General features: G+C 42.3%; 1 protein-coding gene across 1 annotated transcript in view; it reads left to right on the top strand.

Annotated features, from left to right (window-relative positions):
• The window catches only part of FAXC (failed axon connections homolog, metaxin like GST domain containing), a 92,540-nt gene that overhangs the window by 12,051 nt on the left and 58,642 nt on the right, over nt 1-21,847 (top strand). Inside the window, exon 4 of the mRNA XM_089921888.1 lies at nt 15,925-16,121. Within this exon, the coding sequence (XP_089778014.1) occupies nt 15,925-16,121 (197 nt within the window). The remainder of the gene's footprint in view (nt 1-15,924; nt 16,122-21,847) is intronic.

The following is a 21,847-nucleotide window of genomic DNA, read 5'->3' as shown; positions in this document are numbered from 1 at the left end:
AGGTAGTCTTTGTGATATTAATTCCTTGGAATTCACTGACATTTTAGCCTAGTGTATGGCTACTTGTTTATAAATGTTGAAAATAGAATCATATTCCCTGGGAGTAGAGCTTTCGCTTTATCTACTTGTTTGAGCATGTTTAGTGTATTGTTTAGACCTGTTATATCTCTGTTTTTTTAAATTTAGTTTTTTAAATTAAAAAAATTATTTTATTTATTTATTTTTGGCTGCATTGGGTCTTCGTTGCTGCACGTGGGCTTTCTCTAGTTGTGGCGAGCGGGGGCTACTCTTCGTTGCAGTGTGTGGGCTTCTTATTGCGGTGGCTTCTCTTGTTGTGGAGCACGGGCTCTAGGCGTGCAGGCTTGGTAGTTGTGGCGCACAGGCTTAGTTGCTCCACAGCATGTGGGACCTTCCTGAACCAGGGCTTGAACCCGTGTCCCCTGCATTGGCAGGCGGATTCTTAACCACTGTGCCACCAGGGAAGCTCCTCTCTTTATTTTTTGTCTGCCTCTTCTAGCAGTTTCTGGAAGGATTGGGTTGAAATATTCAAGTGTATTTGTTGATTTCTCTCTTTTCCTGTCATTCTGTCAGTTCTTGCTTTAGGTAAGAGTATGTATCTATTCGAGGTTATATTGTTAGGTCCACATACTATGAAAGATCACATCTTTTACTGCTTTATTTCTTTTTCTGGTATATAATACCCATCTCTGTCCCTTATGATTTTTTTAACCTTGAATTCTATATTATCAGATATTCAGATCGATTCTCTAGCTTTCTTTTGGTTCATATTTGTTTGGGATATCTTTCTTCATCCTCTTTCTCTATTATTATTACTTTTTTTTTGTATTTGTCTCTTGTAGGCAATGTATTAGTTATAACCAATCGGAGAGTCCTTAATTGGTGAGTTTAATCCATTTCACTTGCAATGATTATTTTATTAGGACATATTTCTAACATGTTATTTAATATTTTTCTCCTTACTATACTTTGTTTTTTATTTTATCTCATTTCCTGCTTTCTAATAGGTAAAAATGTTTTTCTTGTTATTTAAAAACAAATTCTATTTTTGTTGTTATGGCGGTTGCTCTTAAGATCCAAATTTGTGTTTATTTATCCCCACTCACTTCTTATATGGGTCAAAATCTGTGCTTTCCCTCTAATACTACAAGTCTGTTAGTAGGTTTGCGTGAACCTTGGGTCTCTTTCTTCCCAGGGCTTATCCCAGGTGTGTTGCTGTTATCTGATATTTTAATTCTGGAATTTTGGAAATCCTTTCTCTTTTTATGGTCCTTTTTTTAGGCCAGAAAACTTACTAAGTTATTTGACTAGCTTTATTTCCCATATATCTTATCCTACAGGATTTATTTATCTTTTTTATATGAGTACTTCCTTGATGAATATTTTGAATGAGCCTTTATGGGGCAAACTTGCAGTGGCTTTGCATGCCCAAGAACATCTTTATTATGCTGCACATTTGATACTTCTATATTCAGAGTTCGTTTCCTTCAGTGCTTTGAAAATATTACTCCATTGTCTTTTTGGTTTGCTGTTGCGATTGAAAAGTCTGATGTTAATCTGGATCTTTTTCTTTCGCTCTGGAAGCTTTTAGAATTCACATTGAATCTCAACATTCTTTTCTTTATTTTTTAATCTCAGCATTCTTAAATGTCATCATAACTGGCTTGGTGTGGGTCTTCATGTATCTTATTTGGTCCTTTATAAACTCTTTTCACCTGAAGTCTTTAATCTCTTTTTGATTCTAAGAAATTATCAATGTTCTTCACGTTTCCTTTTTTTAAAAAAATTATTTTTTATTTGTTTAATTAATTTATTTTTGGCTGCATGGGGTCTTTGTCGCTGCTCACGGGCTATCTCTAGTTGCAGTGAGCAGGGGCTTCTCATTGCGGTGGCTTCTCTTGTCGCGGAGCATAGGCTCTAGGTGCGCGGGCTTCAGAAGTTGTGGCACGCGGGCTCAGTCGTTGTGGCTCGCGGGCTCTAGAGCTGAGGCTCAGTAGTTGTGGCGCATGGGCTTAGTTGCTCCGCGGCATGTGGGATCTTCCCGGACCAGGGCTTGAACCCGTGTCCCCTGCATTGGCAGGTGGACTCTTAACCACTGCGCCACCAGGGAAGCCCTCCTTTTCTTTTTTGTTTGTTTGTTTCTCCTTCTTCTTTTCTATTCCTGATTATCTGGATCCTGGAATCTCTGCTATTATTTTCTGTGTTTCTGAACCTATCTCTTTATTCTTTTCTTCTTCCTTCTTGGAGAATTTGTCTTTCTGAGCTTCCATTGCATCCCTCTGTTCTCTTCTTGTATCCATCCTATTATTTATCTCATCCATTTTGTTTAACTTCTACATTTTTCTTCTTAATATTTTCCCTTGGTTTGTATTACAATCTCTTCCTTTATCCCTTGGAGGATATTTCTTATGCTAATTAAATTTTTCAGTCTGTCCCAATCATTCTGCCTCATGTTGTATATATTATCTGTTGCCCTTCTCTTACAGTAACTGTACCCCTCAGGTGTCTAGTTATTTTGGTTTGAGGTCCCCTTTTACCAGGGACGTCAGCTTCCCTGCCCAGGAATTTGCACTGGGCAAAGGCTAAAGCTTAGGACACAGGTTGTGTACCTCTGAAGGAGTTTAAGAAAAGTAAGGAGGTGAGCCCCAGGCATCCCCACACCACTGTGGTTCCTCCAGTTTGCTGCCACTCCTCCAAATGGCTCCCACTGGTCAGGGGTTCACCTTAAAGCTCTTACAAAGAAGCAGCATAGGGAGGGGTGGTCTTCTTAGCAGGAAGCAGAGCAGCTGGGAGGTTGGAGGGGGAAGGTTCCTCACCCAGCCAGGGTTTTGGTGCCCTGCTAATGATATTATCCCCCAAGTCCTGCCTCCCCATGCCTGTGCTTTCTGAGCTGGTTTCTGTACAGAAGAGGGCATGGGTGTGGCAGTGATGCTCCTAAGGCAGTGCTGGGACAGTTGAATGACATGCTTAGCTTGGTAAGTTGTCCTCTGGGAATATGGCACTGAATCTGGACTTCAGTTAGGGGATCTGACAGGCATGAGGTGTTTGGAGAACAGAAGAAGGGTCTTTATGACGGGGAACTGGAATGCAAGGGGTCAGTCTGGACAGAGAAGCAGGGAGATTATTCAGGACTTTCTAAGCCAGCAATGGAGGAGAAAATAGCAAAAGACCAGACAAGGCTTGAATCATCTACATACATTGGATCGGATTTGAGAGATCCTTGTTCAGCTCGGCGTTGGCTGTCAGCACTTGAAGATGTGTGTCACTGAGGGACTCATGTTGAGGGAAGAGACTGCTCCGTGCAGCTGCCTGTCTCTGGGCCGTTGCCACTCCCCACCAGATCGCTGCATTTAGCCAGGACAGCTTTGGGGCAATTAGGGCCCCAAACCTGAGTTTCGTGCTCTGCAGCCTCTGGTGGCTTTCTGGATCTCCTGTGCCCCCCACCCTTGATGAAGTCCTCTTGCAGTTGGCAGCGGCTGCAGCAGCTGCCAGGCTGTGGTGCGCTTTCCTTTCTTGCCTTCAAGCCATCAAGCACTGATTGCCCCAGCCTTGTCTCTGCCAGCAGCCTAACACCTTCGGTCATGTTTCAGAGCATACTGTTACGCAGTAACAGTGCATATACTGCTTTTAGTTAGTATAACTGGAACAAATGGATGCATGCCTTGCTATGAGGCCTGGAGAGGCTTTCGAGAAGGGGACTGCTTACCCCCTTCCAAAATTAGTATTTCTTGTTAAGTATATTTTTTAGGAAAGGAGTGATATAGGAGTGTTTTTTCTTCTCTGAGGTCTCTATGGAAAATAGATGAAGGGAGTGTTCAGTGGGGTAGGTAACAGGAAAATGGTTCTATGGCTTAGAAAGGGATGCCCTGAGCCCCCGGGGAGGGGAGCGGGGTGGGGGGGTTGTGGCGTTGGGGTGGGGGGAAGGACGGTGCCTTGAGACCCGTGTGCCATCAGCGAGGGTTTGTGTGCATGTAGGTGGTTCCTGGGAAATGCTGGTGGGGCTCATCGCTTGGAGGATCAGTAGAGAGGTATTCTGTCATAGAACCAGGGAGCTCTACCCTCTTCCCCTTCTGTGCCCTGTACCTTTTAAAAGAAGATTAAAATGTCATCTTCCTAAGAGCACGACTTTAAGTACCGTTTTTTTTTTTTTTTTGCTGTACGCGGGCCTCTCACTGTTGTGGCCTCTCCCGTTGCGGAGCACAGCCTCTGGACGCGCAGGCTCAGCGGCCATGGCTCACGGGCCCAGCCGCTCCGCAGCATGTGGGATCTTCCCGGACCGGGGCACGAACCCGTGTCCCCTGCATTGGCAGGCGGACTCTCAACCACTGCGCCACCAGGGAAGCCCAAGAGCACGACTTTATATTTAAAGCTTTTTTATTTTTTAACAGAAATGAGACGGGGATAAGTATTTGATGACCATTAGTAGGAACTCACAAGGGTTTTCTTAAAAAGCTTGATGCGTTGGTTACAGTTATTATCTTTTTAAAATCAGAATATAAATATTGGTGGGTCAATTTTTAAAACTTTTCATTTTGTTATAATTATAGGTTCATAGGAAGTTGCAAAAAGTCTACAAGGAGTCCTGCAGATATGGCTAATTTTTTTTCAAACTAAAAACGGATTTACCATTTCTTTGTTTTTTCCTGATTACATATAGATGACATAAGGTCCTTATAAGAATTTCAAACACTGCAGAAAAATGTAAGGGGGAAATGAAAATCGCCTGACATCCTGCTAGCAGGAGATTATCATCACTAACTCTTCCGACCATCTTTCCATACTTGTCTTTAGACATACATACATAAAGACATCGTTTGCCATAACTAGTTGTAAAAGAAGCATGTATTTGACACAGTCATTCTTTTTAAATACGAAAGAGAGAAAAGAAGGAAAATGGCTCCTTTGGAACTCTCTGCTTTGGCTCTTAGCCCTAACTTCTTTTTTTAAAAATTTATTTATTTTTTTAATTTTTAAATTTTATTTAATTAATTTTTTTATACAGCAGGTTCTTATTAGTCATCCATTTTATACACATCAGTGTATACATGTCAATCCCAATCACCCAATTCAGCACACCGCCATCCCCACCCCCCCATGGTTCTCCCTTCTTGGTGTCCATACGTTTGTCCTCCGCATCTGTGTCTCAATTTCTGCCCTGCAAACCTGTTCATCTGTACCATTTTTCTAGTTTCCACATATATGAGTTAATATAAGATATTTGTTTTTTTCTTTCTGACTTACTTTGTATGACAGTCTCTAGATCCATCCACATCTCAACAAATGACCCAGTAACGTTCCTTTTTAAGGATGAGTAATATTCCATTGTATATATGTACCACATCTTCTTTATCCGTTCGTTGATGGGCATTTAGATTGCTTCCATGACCTGGCTATTGTAAATAGTGCTGCAGTGAACATTGGGGTGCATGTGTCCTTTTGAATTATGGTTTTCTCAGGGTATATGCCCAGTAGTGGGATTGCTGGGTCATATGGCAGTTCTATTTTTGTTTTTTAAGGAACTTCCATACTGTTCTCCATAGTGGCTGTGTCAATTTACATTCCCACCAACAGTGCAAGAGGGTTCCCTTTTCTCCACACCCTCTCCAGCATTTTGTTGTTTGTAGATTTTCTGATGATACCCATTCTAATTGGTGTGAGGTAATACCTCATAGTAGTTTTGATTTGCATTTCTCTAATAATTAGTGATGTTGAGCAGCTTTTCATGTGCTTCTTGGCCATCTGTATGTCTTCTTTGGAGAAATGTCTATTTAGGTCTTCTGCCCATGTTTGGATTGGGTTGTTTTTTCTTTTAATATTGAGCTACATGAGCTGTTTATATATTTTGGAGATTAATCCTTTGTCTGTTGATTGGTTTGCAAATATTTTCTCCCATTCTGAGGGTTGTCTTTTCATCTTGTTTATGGTTTCCTTTGCTCTGCAAAAGCTTTGAAGTTTCATTAGGTCCCATTTGTTTATTTTTGTTTTTATTTCCATTACTCTAGGAGGTGGATCAAAAAAGATCTTGCTGTGGTTTATGTCAAAGAGTGTTCTTCCTATGTTTTCCTTTAAGAGTTTTATAGTGTCCCGTCTTACATTTAGGTCTCTAATCCATTTTGAGTTTGTTTTTCTGTATGGTGTTAGGGAGTGTTCTAATTTCATTCTTTTACATGTAGTTGTCCAGTTTTCCCAGCACCACTTATTGAAGAGACTGTCTTTTCTCCATTGTGTATCCTTGTCTCCTTTGTCACAGATTAGTTGACCATAGGTGCGTGGATTTATCTCTGGGCTTTCTAACTTGTTCCATTGATCTATGTTTTTGTTTTTGTGCCAGTACTATATTGTCTTGATTACTGTAGCTTTATAGTATAGTCTGAAGTCAGGGCGTCTGATTCCTCCAGCTCTGTTTTCTTCCCTCAAGACTCCTTTGGCTGTTCGGGGTCTTTTATGTCTCCATACAAATTTTAAGATTTTTTGTTCTAGTTCTGTAAAAAATGCCGTTGGTAATTTGATAGGGATTGCATTGAATCTGTAGATTGCTTTGGGTAGTATAGTCATTTTCACAATATTGATTTTTCCAATCCAAGAACATGGTATAGCTCTCCATCTGTTGGTATCATCTTTAATTTCTTTCATCAGTGTCTTATAGTTTTCTGCATACAGGTCTTTTGTCTCCCGAGGTAGGTTTATTCCAAGGTATTTTATTCTTTTTGTTGCAGTGGTAAATGGGAGTGTTTCCTTAATTTCTCTTTTAGATTTTTCATCATTAGTGTAAAGGAATGCAAGAGATTTCTGTGCATGAATTTTTTTTTTTTTTTTTTTTGCAGTACGCAGGCCTCTCACTGTTGTGGCTTCTCCCGTTGCGGAGCACAGGCTCCGGACGTGCAGGCTTGGTGGCCATGGCTCACAGGCCTAGCTGCTCCGCGGCATGTGGGATCTTCCCGGACCGGGGCACGAACCCGTGTCCCCTGCATCGGCAGGCGGACTCTCAACAACTGTGCCACCAGGGAAGCCCCTGTGCATTAATTTTGTATCCTGAAACTTTACCAGAATCATTGATTAGCTCTAGTAGTTTTCTGGTGGCATCTTTAGGATGCTCTATATATAGTACCATGTCAAATGCAAACAGTGCCAGTTTTACTTCTTCTTTTCCAATTTGTATTCCTTTTATTTCTTTTTCTTCTCTGATTGCCGTGGCCAGGACTTCCAAAACTATGTTGAATAATAGTGGCAAGAGTGGACATCCTTGTCTTCTTCCTGATCTTAGAGGAAATGCTTTCAGTTTTTCACCATTGAGAATGATGTTTGCTGTGGGTTTGTCGTATATGGCCTTTAATATGTTGAGGTAGGTTCCCCCTATGCCCACTTTCTGGAGAGTTTTTATCATAAATGGGTGTTGAATTTTGTCAAAAACCTTTTCTGCATCTATTGAGATGATCATATAGTTTTTATTCTTCAATTTGTTAATATGGTGTATCACATTGATTTATTTGCATATATTGGAGAATCCTTGCATCCCTGGGATAAATCCCACTTGATCATGGTGTATGATCCTTTTAATGTGTTGTTGGATTCTGTTTGCTAGTATTTTGCTGAGGATTTTTGCATCTATATTCATCAGTGATATTGGTCTGTAATTTTCTTTTTTTGTAGTATCTTCGTCTGGTTTTGGTATCAGGGTGATGGTGGCCTCATGGAATGAGTTTGGAAGTCTTCCTTCATCTGTAAGTTTTTGGAAGAGTTTGAGAAGGATGGGTGTTAGCTCTTCTTTAAATGTTTGATAGAATTCCCCTGTGAAGCCATCTGGTCCTGGACTTTTGTTTGTTGGAAGATTTTTAATTACCGTTTCAATTTCATTCCTTGTGATTGGTCTGTTCATATTTTATGTTTCTTCCTGGTTCACTCTTGGAAAGTTATACCTTTCTAAGAATTTGTCCATTTCTTCCAGGTTGTCCATTTTATTGGCATAGAGTTGCCTGTAGTAGTCTCTTAGGATGCTTTTTATTTCTGTGGTGTCTGTTGTAACTTCTCCTTTTTCATTTCTAATTTTATCAATTTGAGTCCTCTCCCTCTTTTTTTTGATGAGTCCAGCTAATGGTTTATGAATTTTGTTTATCTTCTCAAGGAACCAGCTTTTAGTTTTATTGATCTTTGCTATTGTTTTCTTTGTTTCTATTTCATTTATTTCTGCTCTGATCTTTATGATTTCTTTCTTTCTGCTAACTTTGGGTTTTGTTTGTTCTTCTTTCTCTAGTTCCCTTAGGTGTAAGGTTAGATTGTTTATTTGAGACTTTTCTTGTTTCTTGAGGTAGGCTTGTATAGCTCTAAACGTCCCTCTTAGAACTGCTTTTGCTGCATCCCATAGGTTTTGGATCATGGTGTTTTCATTGTCATTTGTCTCTAGGTACTTTTTGATTTCCTCTTTTATTTCTTCAGTGATCTCTTGGTTATTTAGTAACGTATTGTTTAACCTCCATGTGTTTGTGTTTTTTATGTTTTTTTCCCTGTAATTCATTTCTAATCTCATAGTGTTGTGGTCAGAAAAGATGCTTGATATGATTTCAATTTTCTTAAATTTACTGAGGCTTGATTTGTGACCCAATATGTGATCTATCCTGGAGAATGTTCCATGCACACTTGAGAAGACAGTGTAATCTGCCGTTTTTGGATGGAATGTCCTATAAATATCAATTAAATCTATCTGGTCTATTGTGTCATTTAAAGCTTCTGTTTCCTTATTTTTTTTCATTTTGGATGATCTGTCCATTGGTGTAAGTGAGGTGTTAATGTCCCCCACTATTATTGTGTTACTGTCGATTTCCTGTTTTATAGCTGTTAGCAGTTGCTTTATGTTTTGAGGTGCTCCTATGTTGGGTGCATATATATTTATAATTGTTATATCTTCTTCTTGGATTGATCCCTTGATCATTATGTAGTGTCCTTCCTTGTCTCTTGTAACATTCTTTATTTTAAAGTCTATTTTATCTGATATGAGTATTGCTACTCCAGCTTTGTTTTGATTTCCATTTGCATGGAATCTCTTTTTCCATCCCCTCACTTTCAGTCTGAATGTGTCCCTAGGTCTGAATTGGGTCTCTTGTAGACAGCATATATAGGGGTCTTGTTTTTGTATCCATTCAGCAAGCCTGTGTCTTTCGGTTGGAGCATTTAATCCATTAACGTTTAAGGTAATTATCGATATTTATGCTCCTGTGACCATTTTCTGAATTGGTTTGCGTTTGTTTTTGTAGGTCCTTTTCTTCTCTTGTGTCTCCCACTTAGAAAAGTTCCTTTAGCATTTGTTGTAGAGCTGGTTTGGTGGTGCTGAATTCTCTTAGCTTTTGCTTGTCTGTAAAGCTTTTGATTTCTCCATCAAATCTGAATGAGATCCTTGCCGGTAGACCAATCTTGGTTGTAGGTTCTTCCCTTTCATCACTTTAAGTATATCATGCCACTCCCTTCTGGCTTGTAGAGTTTCTGCTGAGAAATCAGCTGTTAACCTTATGGGAGTTCCCTTGTATGTTTTTTGTCATTTTTCCCTCGCTGCTTTCAATAATTTTTCTTTCTCTTTAATTTTTGCCAATTTGATTACTATGTGTCATTACTATGTGTCTCGGCGTGTTTCTCCTTGGGTGTTTCTCCTCGCTGCGCTTCCTGGACTTGGGTGGCTGTTTCCTTTCCCATGTTAGGAAAGTTTTCGATTATAATCTCTTCAAATATTTTCTCGGGTCCTTTCTCTCTCTCTTCTCCTTCTGGGACCCCTATAATGCGAATGTTGTTGTGTTTCATGTTGTCCCAGAGGTCTCTTAGGCTGTCTTCATTCCTTTTCATTCTTTTTTCTTTATTCTGTTCCTCAGCAGTGAATTCCACCATTCTGTCTTCCAGTGCACTTATCTGTTCTTCTGCCTCAGTTATTCTGCTATTGATTCCTTCTAGTGTCGTTTTCATTTCAGTTATTGTATTGTTCATCTCTGTTTGTTTGTTCTTTAATTCTTCTAGGTCTTTGTTAGACATTTCTTGCATCTTCTTGATCTTTGCCTCCATTGTTTTCCCGAGGTCCTGGATCATCTTCACTATCATTATTCTGAACTCTTTTTCTGGAAGGTTGCCTACCTCCACTTTATTTAGTTGTTTTTCTAGGGTGTTACCTTGTTCCTTCATCTGGTACATAGCCCTCTGCCTTTTCATCTTGTCTATCTTTCTGTGAATGTTGTTTTTGTTCCACAGGCTGCAGGATTGTAGTTCTTCTTGCTTCTGCTGTCTGCCCTCTGGTGGTTGAGGCTACCTAAGAGGCTTGTGCAGGTTTCCTGATGGGAGGGACTGGTGGTGGGTAGAGCTGACTGTTGCTCTGGTGGGCAGAGCTCAGTAAAACTTTAATCCGCTTGACTGCTGATGGGTGGGGCTGGGTTCCCTCCCTGTTGGTTGTTTGGCCTGAGGCAACCCAACAGTGGAGCCTACCTGGGCTCTTTGGTGGGGCTAATGGCAGACTCTGGGAGGGCTCACGCCAAGGAGTACTTCCCAGACTTGTGCTGCCAGTGTCCTTGTCCCCACGGTGAGCCACAGCCACCCTGCCTCTGCAGGAGACCCTCCAACACTAGCAGGTAGGTCTGGCTCAGTCTCCTATGGGGTCACTGCTCCTTCCCCTGGGTCCCGATGTGCACACTACTTTGTGTGTGCCCTCCAAGAGTGGAGTCTCTGTTTCCTGCAGTCCTGTTGAAGTCCTTCAGCAAATCCCACCAGCCTTCAAAGTCTGATTCTCTAGGAATTCCTCCTCCCCTTGCAGGGACCCCAGGTTGGGAAGCCTGAGGTGGGGCTCAGAACCTTCACTCCAGTGGGTGGACTTCTGTGGTATGAGTGTTCTCCAGTCTGTGAGTCACCCACCCAGCAGTTATGGGATTTGATTTTACTGTGATTGCGCCCCTCCTACCGTCTCATTGTGGCTTCTCCTTTGTCTTTGGATGTGGGGTATCTTTCTTGGTGAGTTCCAGTGTCTTCCTGTCGATGACTGTCCAACAGCTAGTTGTGATTCTGGTGTTCTCGCAAGAGGGAGTGAGAGCACGTCCTTCTACTCCACCATCTTGTTTCCAATCTTGCAATCCTCCCTTTCTTGAGCAAGGATTAAATTAGCGTTTTACATGTTAAGATTGAACAATCGTGATTTATTTAACATTTTGAATATAGAAGCTAAAAATAGGTATTGTGAGGTTACAAGGTTAGGAAACAGAAGCTGGTCTTTCCCCTAACTTCTGATGTTCTATTTATTTGCTGTTTTTGTCTGTACACCACCTCCACCATCTTTTTGTTTTGGAATTTTTCTAAGCTACAGACAAGTTAAAAGAATAATACAATGAACATCCATATACTCTTCACCTAGATTTGCCAATTGGTAGCATGTTGCCTTCTTTATTTCTCTTTATATATACCTTTATGAACAATTTTTTTGATGCAACATTTGAACATAATCTGTAAGAATCATGACAGTTCGCCCCTCAATTCTTCAGCATGCATCTCCAAAAAAGAAGGACATTCTTCTACAAAACTACTTGTAAAGGGAAGTTCTCAGATTCTTCCTTTCTGTGTAGGGAAAACCAGTTCCTCCCTCCGGTGTGTTTCTCCCCATGAGTATCGCTTACTACTCACATGAAACACTTCATTTCTGACACTTATGGTCAGATGTGTGGAGTCTTTTCCCCGCACCAAGTGATTCACTGACACCAGCTGGACATCCTACAATTTAATTCAATTCTGACACTACCCAGAGATAGTATCAGATCTCACAGGTTAAGGACTCAGTCCCACAAGACTGCGCCCCCCCCCGACCCCCAGATGCCAGTTGCAAGCCCTGATTGTCACCTGTGCTTCTGACCAACCGACTGTAGATCAGAGATTTTAATGACCCCTCCTTAGGTCTGATTAATTTGCTAGAGCAGCTCACAGAACTCAGGGAAACAATTACTTATATTTACCTGTTTATTAGAGGATATGATAAGAGGTACAGATGAACAGCCAGATGAAGAGTGAGGTTTGGGAGGGTCCTGAGTGTAGGAGCTTCTGTCCCCGTGGAGTTGAGGGTGTCACCCTCCCAGTGTGATGGTGTTCACCAACCTGGAAGCTCTCCAAACCCGATACTTTGGGGATTTTGTGGAGACTTCCTCATGTAGAGACGATCAGTTGATAACTCCATGTCCAAGCCCTCTCTGGAAGACGGGGGAGGGGTTTGAAAGCACTAAGCTTCTAATTGCGACTTGGTCTTTCTGGTGACCAGCTCACCCAGGCACCTCCTCAGACTCACCTCCTTAGAACAAGCTGTGCTCCTATTGCTCCTGTCACTTAGGAATGTGTAAGGGCTTTAGGAGCTCTGTGCTGGGAACCAGGGCAGGGACTAATGCCTGTATTTCTTATTCACAATAGTGGTTGCGTGAATTTATTATCATTATTATTTTTTTTTGCGGTACGCGGGCCTCTCACTGTTGTGGCCTCTCCCGTTGCGGAGCACAGGCTCCGGACGCGCAGGCTCAGCGGCCATGGCTCACGGGCCCAGCTGCTCTGTGGCATGTGGGATCTTCCCGGACTGGGGCATGAACCCGTGTCCCCTGCATCGGCAGGCGGACTCTCAACCACTGTGCTACCAGGGAAACCCGCGTGAATTTTTTTCATCGTGTTATAATCCACAAAAGTTGCTCAAATTATCTCAAATTTAGCCAGTGGGAGACCTTTCAAGATGGTTCCAGAGGTGCAGTGAATGTAATGGATATAAGTTAAGCTGAAAAGTTGGGGGCGCTGTGGCCAGTGTAGCATGTCAGTTTTCCAAGACTCTGGGATTTTCTTTTAAGGCCTCAAGTTCTCCATTTTGAAATGGTGATAGTGATGTTAATACTTCTGACGAACGCACTCTGTCAAACACTTGGTGTGCATTTTCTCATTTAATTCAAGCAACTGTTATTATCCCCATTATATAGATGAGCCCAGGGGGGATTAAGGGAGACCAGGGAGGTCCAAGGTCACAGAGTGACTAAATGAGGGAGCCAGAGTTTTAAACCCAAAGCCTATTGCTTTCACTGCTGTGCTAATAATGTAGTGTAAGTGTAGATGCATTCAACTCATCTAGGACAGACTTGCAGGGGGAAACATCAGCTTGGAAAAGAGGTAAAGAGGATTTACCTCTTCATCTTTCTTCTCCAAATTACTTTCAGAAACTACTCTTGGTGGGCCAGTCAGACCCCAATTGCTTAGATAAAAATAGACCAGGAGTTCTTTAGTATATTTAAGGAAGTTAAGGAAAATTAAGTATTATTTAAAAATTATATCTATTTATTTAAAAAGTAATATAACCACATTCAGAAAAATTGAAATTCATGGAAAAAGATCACCTGGCTCTCACACATAGTTTTGACAATTACTTTGGACATTTTTATGTTTCTTTTTAAAAATATTTTTTGAATTCATCTAATTTTTAGATATACTCATAGTAGCTCTAAAATGTTGTCTCCTGCTTTTTTTATCCAGTAAGGAAAAAAAAAATTTTGATGATGAAAACCTAGTAGAACTTTCATTCCTATAAGAGTTCATCACTGATTTTTATTACCCCAATTTAAAAAAATGGTCTAGATAAAAATGTACCAAGTCCTCAGGGAATGAATGGACTAGAGGGAAGGGCAGATGTATAAACAGCAATTCTGAAAGGGGAGGGGAATATACACTGCACAGTGGAAGCATGGAGGAAAGGCAGATAATGGTTGTGCCTTGAGGAAGTGGTTCACCAACAAGGTGAAATTAGAACTGAACTTTTTAGGATGGATAGGACTTGCAGAGGATGGGCAAAGGGATTCCTGTACAAGGTACAGGAGTGTACAAAGTCAGAGAGATGGCAGGACTTTGACTTGGTTAGGTGTGGGCAGTTGGAATTCAGGAAATCAGAGGCACTGGCAGCAGGGAGGCTGGGCAGGTGGGTGGCGATTAGATGGTATGGGCCTAGACTGCTTTGTGAAGGGGGTTAGACTAGACCCATTAAAGCCGTTGGGTAATTTTGAGCAACAGAGGTCCTGCACCTTATTTGCACTACAGACAGCTCCCTCTGATGTTGGTGTGCAGGATAGAATCCATCTGTGAACGACAAGAGTCTAGAAGGTGATGTGGAAGGAGGATATGGGTGGTATCAAGAGCAGTCTGAAGCAGATACTATGTTATATGGTAAATTCACATCTTTAGTGTACAAATTATAAAAATGTCAGATGTACCAGCAACTTTTAAAACTTGACATTTCTCAACTTCAGGAGTAATGTCTAGGGCTGCCATGTATAGTTGTGCAGGTTGTTCACTGCACAACAGTGCCTGGCCAAGGAGTGGGGGCAAAATCTGGACCCACCTCTTGCCAAGCTGTGAATCCTGGCATGGACTGTATCCACCCAGAGGAAGCTCCATTTTCCAAATTGCACAAAAACAATGTGGCTAGCAGCAGCCCCAATAACTCCCTTTTCCAGGCTTAGGCCTAGAATGAATTTCTTTAGAATAATCAATGAGATAAGAAATCAAGACACCAAGAGTCAGAGAGCAGTTAAAGTCCCCATTGTTCTCTACCAAATTCATTGTGTGTGTATCAATAGTTCATTCCTCTTTATTGCTGAGTAGTATTCCATGGTAAGGTTACACCAGAATTTGTTTATTCATTTACCTCTTGATGAGCATTTGATTTTTTTTTCCTGGTTTTGACAATTGAAAATAAAGCTTCTATGAACATTTGTGTACAAGTCTTTGCATGGACATATGCTTTCTTTTCTCTTGGGTAAATACCTAGGAGTGAAATGGCTGGATTGAGTGGCAGGTGTGTACTTCACTTTTTAAGAAACTGTCACATGGTTTCAAAGTGGTTGTGCCATTTTACTTTCCCACCAGCAATATTTGAGAGTTCAGTTTCCTCCACAGGAACCAACACTTGCTATTAGCCCACAGTATCTGAACTATCGACTTGTATGAAGTATGAGGAAGAGTTTGTAATAATCTGATTAATTTAGTCTGTGTAGTCCACCCCAAAATGGATTCAGGTTTAAAAATCAACTTTGGGTTCTACACAATCCAAATTTACTGAGAAAAGGGATTGAGTAAATGCAATCATTACCGCAGAATCCCCTCCATCAGTGTGGTTAAGATCTTTTAATATAGTGAGAAGGTGTTACTCTGTCATTCTCAGTGTCTATGAAGTGTGTGACTCCACCTCCACCTCGCCACCCCACCCCATTCTGGGATCAGAATCCCCTCTGAGACACTGTAAGCTTCTAGTGTGGGTGTGAATCACAGGGAGCTTGTCGAAAACACAGATTTCTGGGCACTTTTCCCTGGATTCTGACCCAGTGATCTGGGCGGGGCCCAGGAATCTGCATTTTCACAGGCACTGGAGTTAAGTCTGTTGGACACACTTTGGTACACCTAACTTATAATTTCTGGGACCAGTTGTTGGCAGTGTGGTGGTATTAAGCATTTTCAAGTGTAAGCTACTGGGTTTCAAGTGAGGTTTTTGATCAGTAGCCTGGTCAGTACAAGCCTCCTCATGGTTTATGTTTACTTTTTGCATTTTTGGGTTGTTCATATATTATAACTAGACTGACTCTTACCAGGATCGGGATCATTTCAACACTTCCCTTCCTCCCTGCTGTTTTTTTTTTTTTTTATTTTTAAACAGTAAGCCAGAACCCATGATAAAATCTATGGGAGTAAAGTAATATTTTCATGTGAGACAAATCTTTTTTTTTTAAGAGTAACTACTTATTCCCTGAAGAGTTTATATGCTGAGTTCATTCACTTGAATAGTGCAGTCACCATCAAATATGCCGTTGGAATATTTGTTTCTGTTAATCATACAGTGAAGTTTAAATAAAACATTGCTTTTCTCTTTTTAAAATTTACTTTGCTTAGAACTATTTTGGTGGAAAGCTCTCTGCTCAAGGGAAAATGCCTTGGATTGAATATAATCATGAAAAAGTTTCTGGGACAGAATTCATAATTGACTTTCTGGAAGAGAAACTTGGAGTGAATTTAAACAAAAACCTTGGTCCTCATGAAAGAGCCATCTCCAGGGCAGTGACTAAGATGGTGGAGGAGCATTTCTATTGGTGAGTCCCCGCGGGCGCCTGGGTGGGTGTCCAGGGCCTGTCCCTATCGTTTGGAGTAAGCTAAGTTGTTTCACTTTTCAGACACTACCCCCCGCCTTTTCCAAAGTGTTCTACATTCTGACTGACTTAGGGGTCAAAGTTACGACTGTTAAGTTTCTAGGTATCTAGAGCAGGGTTGACATTTTCTGCGGAGGCCCAGCTAGTGCATATTTTAGGCTTTTCGAGCCATATGTGTCTGTGGCAACTACTTAACTCTGCAGTTTTAATGCAAAGGCAGCCGCAGATTGTACACACATGAGTAAGTGTGACTGTGTTTCAATAAAACAAAAGCACTGAAATTTGAATTTCATTTAATACGAAATACTATTCTTTTGATTTTTTTTTCCTCAACCATTTACAAATATGAAAACTTCTTAGCCCATGGGCTGTATAGTTGGCTGACCCCTGATCTAAGTCACTGAGGTGAGGGAGATATTTCAGTCGACTGGGCTTTTTACCAGTACAAACTGCTGAATTAAAGTGATAGTACATCAGATACCCAGAAGGAACAGAAGACTAAGGCAGGACAGAAGTCTCAGGTGACATGAATTAAGCAAGCTTTGGCAGAGTATTGTCAGTTTTCCTTGGATGACAAGAGCTTCTCTATGATCCAGAAGTAAAGCATACTACTATTTTCTGAGCAACTTTGCCCTGATTGGCTGACTGCTAGCCTGTACTTTGCTCTGATTGGCTGACTCCTATCCTGTACCTTGCCTTGATTGGCTGACTCCTATCCTGTACCTTGCCTTGATTGGCTGACTCCTAGCCCGTATTCCCTGAGTACGAAGCCTAACACACACTGTGTGGATGAGGTAGGTACCCCTGTGCTGCACCTGGCGTGCTGGCTGTGACATCACCTGAGTTAAGCAGACTTGGTTCTTCTTGCTTTACAAGCTCATTGATATGTGGGTTTCTTCTTTTTCTTTCATCCGTCTTCTGGAGTTTTAGCATCTTTCTATACACTCCAATAGATAAGAGACGTTTTCTCCCTGATTTCTGCACTTTATCTTGTTCCAAAGATTTAATAAAGAATTGCTGAGCCCACTTTTTTTGGCATTAATTGTTACTCCTGGGTTATTGCTCATCGAGTAGCTTTTACCTCTTCCACCAAGGGATTCACTCGCTGTGGGGTTGATTGTAGAAGGTTTTTTGCCATCACATTCCTATTTCCTCCATTCAGCTCTCTTTCTAAATGGAAAACTTGTCTCTTGGATTCTGTGACCGTCTGTTTTTCGTTTTCTTTTTCCACTTTCAGTTCTTGCTCACTTTATTCCAGGGCTGACCTGAAGCACCACTTTCTTCCCCTTCTCACTGCAGAGGGTGGGAGGAAGGAGGGAACCAGACAGAGTGGAGTCAGGGGTGCAGATCAGCCTGGGAGTGATCACAGACTCCGTGTGCCCAGAATGAACTCGGGTCTGTTCCTTATAGTACCTGTGGAGAACTGCTGGCCCTCCCCTCTCAAAGAGTGCAGGGGTTGCAATGTGGACCAAAATGCATGAGTGCAGGTGACATGCTTAGTCTCAGGGAAAAACCTTTGAGAGACAGAGTCGTCTCACCTGCTTGCCAGGTTCCAGTCCCCGCTTTGCAGCGATCAGGGAAATGAAGAACCAGTACAGGCACCCAAAAACCCTCGGTGTCTTCCCTTGCTGAGGCCACCGTCAAAGTGCTATATTTTTTAGTGGATGGGCCCATTAATGCGGAGAGCTAGCACTTTGTCAGCTGCCTGAAAAGCCGGAAGTCTTACATTTAAGTTGGTATTTTTCTACACTCTTTGTTTTCTGTAGTGGTTCATAAAATTTATATTCAAGTTAGAAAGATTTTGATCCAGCTAGATTCCCAAGTACCACCCATCACTGCTTCTTGCTCTGGGTATTAGTGACATTTTATATATGTTTACTCTCTGGTAGAGGTTCATCTCCTGCTCTTCCCTTCCGTTCTCTTCCTAATGAGAGGGTCCCTGCTAACGAGATGGGGTATGGTGGGGAGGGGTGGGAGAGAGAGTTGGGAGGTGGTACCCTGGTGGGGAAGAATCTTAATTTTACAGACTACAAACCCTCAAGTGCTTGGGAAGTTGCTTAGGTCATTTGTAGATTCTTCTTCTTTTAATTAAAAAAATACTTTTTTTGGGTTAGCTACTGTTTCTCGTTTGTGTCTCAAGGGTTAATTTGAGGAACAGATAGTGAAGGTGGGAGGTCAGGTCTTGACTGAGATATAAATATCCAGTGAACTTTCAAAAAAAAAATCCGAATTCCTCCAATTTCTTTTAGTCTCTAGTAGTGGAAGGAAAAACAAACTTTCTCTGTTTCATAAACTTTCCAAACCTTTAGCCAACTTCTTGCTTTGGGGAGATCCCGAACAGGCTTTCCTGAGAGCTCTAAATCCCAGGGGAGAAAAGACACCCCCCCCCCACCCCGCCTCCCAGCCCCACACTGCCCGTGCAACCCATGGTAAGAAAATGTGTACCTGTGGAAACCGGGGGCCAGCATAGGGAACTGACCACAATATGTAAGAAAATATTACGAGTATGAGCTTTCCATGAGAGCTTGTTAAATTCTGACCATCAGCGTGCTCTAAGGTTATGTTTGTACTTAACAGAAGTGGAAGAAGTGGAATCAATTGTTGTGACTCAGTTGATTCAATTATCTGGAGTTTTCAGATATGTTTATTTTGGTCTGAAACTTTAAAAATACTCCACTTCACATATGATTTTCTGAAAAGCGAAGACATTGGACGGCTGTCATTATATAACATCACATAATTCTGAAGCTCTGAGTTAGGTCTGTTCAAATAAGCACACTCAGCTATAAAGTGGTTTTTCCTGAACTTGAAATCCATACATTTGCATTATACAGCTATTACTGAAGATGAGGGAGATGGGTTTTCATTCCCTTTGTTCCACTGGATGCTCAAGTTAGATCTAATGCAGGGAAGCCGGTGTAAAAGCGAAGTCTGATTACTGGAACGAAATTGAGTTTTGGTAACAGAAGCTATAGCTGCTTCTGTGTGACATACTGCCCCCTTGTGGACACTACTGAGTGTCTTGCGCGCCTTCCAACCCCATAGGGACGTGTGCAGGGCACCGTTGTCAAACTATCTATAGCCATAACAGTTTTACCCATAAAAATATAGGTGTTAGAATAGAGGATTCAAATTCATTTTTAGGTTGGCCATAATCTTTAAATTTTGATTTTGGCTTTTGGTGAATGGGAGAGTTGGGATGCTTTAATAAAATGACTTACCCAAGATCTCCTTCTCTAAAAGCCAGGAGACACTTTCTCCCTGATTACAGCTCAATTGATGTGGTCCCTTCTCCTTTCTTTTTTTGTCCCCCTCCACCCTTACTTTTAGATGTAGTGAGGACCCCTGTTTGGAAAGGCTAATCTAATGCCTGTGAAATGTGGTGAAATTACAGAAGCATATCACATGCTCTCGCACCCTTGAGCATTTAGAGTACAAGTGAAAGATGGCAAGGATGTAGCATGACCCAGAAAAAGGCGTTCTCATGGTTGGGAAGGCCATATGCTAAGACTCATTTGTCAAACAGTAGTTTGCCATGGTTTGCAGTTTCTCACGTGTGTACTAATAGTCATTTCTGCTATGGGCCAGGCCTCATGTTAGGTTATAATGAGGGATATTGTCATTAAAACATCAGAGATCTGCTTTTCTTTCCTGCCTTCCTAATCTGCTTTAAAAAGGTTTGAGCAGGGTTTACTCTTCTGTTCTAAGATAATCAATATTGAAAAAAGAGAAAACCTCTCTGACCTCATTTTGTAGGAGAGACCAGATACATCAGTTGCGATAACGAAAATGAATATCAACTTCCTGAGAGAGGCTCTCAGAATGAGAAATTATTTTAATTGCTCCACCTGGTCTAGTTTCCAAATTGGCCTTCCCCGTCCTCTCCAGTTAATAATTCATGATTCCTTGTGCAGTGGGCCTCTTCCCAGTGGAGAGTGAAGAGGCAGATCCTAGAAGAGAATGGTGGCAGCCCCTTCTTCATTCTCCGTAGACATCTCTCTTTCCATTTCTCTGTGTAAATATTGTCAGCCCTTAGAAACACTACTTAGCAGAGGCTGGCTCAGAAGTGAAGGCTTTTCATTCAATCGATAATTCATTCTTTCAGCAAACTTAGTGAATGGATGACTACCAGTAGCTGGCACTGTGCTGGATGGGGTCGGGGAAGCAAGGTGATGAGATGCCGTCCCTGTCCTCAGGTGGCTCACAGGGGAGGGAGGCCCCCAGCTTGCATAGTGGCCAGCGCCGGGGGAGAGTTTGAAGAACCGAGGCCAGGCAACCAGCACCTGCCGGAGCAATGAGGGGAAAGCTTCCTGAGGAGATGGTGCCACAGCAGAATCTAGGGCCAATCAGGGTGGCAGGTGAAGGGGCCAGGTGAGAGGGGAAGATGAGACACCCCAAGAAAGGGGTGTCTGGGGGGGCATGTGTAATTCTGTGTGGTGGGTGCACGGGAGGTGATGCAAGTGTTGGGGTCCGGCTGCGGGAGGGGTGGGAGGCTGGCGTGCCAAGCTAAGCAGCTATGGGGAGTTAATGGATGACTCTGAGAGGCAGCGCGGTGCCATTCGATTTGTGTTTTAGGAGGCTTTTTGTGGCTGCCTCGGGGGAAATGGATTTCTGGAGGGCCTTGAGGGGCTGTCAGGAGACCTGCAAGGAGGCCACTGCCCTCAGGGTTGAGCAGTGGTGCAGCCTGCACTGCAGTGTTAACTGAGTTGGAGAAAAGGGCAAAGCCACAGGGTGACTGGCTCTCAGGAGTGAGGCGTGGGGAGCGGTGAACAGGAACTCCTGGGGTTCTTTCTGGTTTGGGTGAAGAGTAGCAGAACTGGAGGAAAGGAAGAGGGTGAATCCAACTTTGGAAATGTTGGTTTGAGCTCCCGAGGCTCCTTCACATGGATCCGTGGACCTCAGGGCAGAGGTCTCATGGGCAGTCCTCACTTTGAAATCATGAGTGTGAAAATCAGATCACCCTATGAGTGACGTGTAAGAAGGTGGAAGGAATAAAGAGAAAAATCTTGGCAACATGGAAGAGGTGAGAGATAAAGCAGTAGAGACGTAAGCTAAGGGAGAATTCTAAGAGGATGATGGTGTTGGCTGCTGCGGAGAGTTTAAGAGAGATAAAGATGGAAAGAAAATGTATGTGAACTTTGCAATAAGAAGGGATTGTTGACTTGGACGAGAGTGGTCTCGGTGGAGTGGTGGGGATGGAAGACCCACCACGTGGAGAGTTTTCAGGAAGCTTGGGTGTGGGAGGACATGGATTAGTGGTTGTTATGATATGGAAGCATGCATGAGTGATGTCTTTGACCTGTAGAAGTTGACCTGACATTGTCGTTTATACACACTTTATGGGGCTTGACCCTGGAAGAGCCTGCCTGGCCCTCATTTGCTTCTCTTCCCTGATACTGGTCTGTAATTTGGGGCACAGGGAGTGAAAGAGAGGAAAGAAATAGAGAGCAGGGTGGGAAAGAGAAGGGAAGAAGGCCAGACAGTTTCTGAGGTTACTTTTAGCTGCAAAATTCTGAATCAACCCAGTGTTTCTTCTCTGCCCTGCATCTGACCTGCTAACGCAGGTGGAGAACCTTACCCCATTGCATCGGGGCCGGGAGGCGTTTCTCGTCCGTGCTCAGCTGTGTGGCCCAGACTGCAGCTGCCTCCTCCCTCCCCGCCTGCTCCTC

This window comes from Delphinapterus leucas, chromosome 12, assembly GCF_059928025.1.
Source record: "Delphinapterus leucas isolate spDelLeu-1000000601 "Yukka" chromosome 12, BTC_Dleu_Yukka2, whole genome shotgun sequence".
NCBI classification, from domain to species: domain Eukaryota; kingdom Metazoa; phylum Chordata; class Mammalia; order Artiodactyla; family Monodontidae; genus Delphinapterus; species Delphinapterus leucas.
The sequence above is the reverse complement of the archived record's forward strand: the minus strand, read 5'-3'. Positions and strand labels throughout refer to the sequence as shown.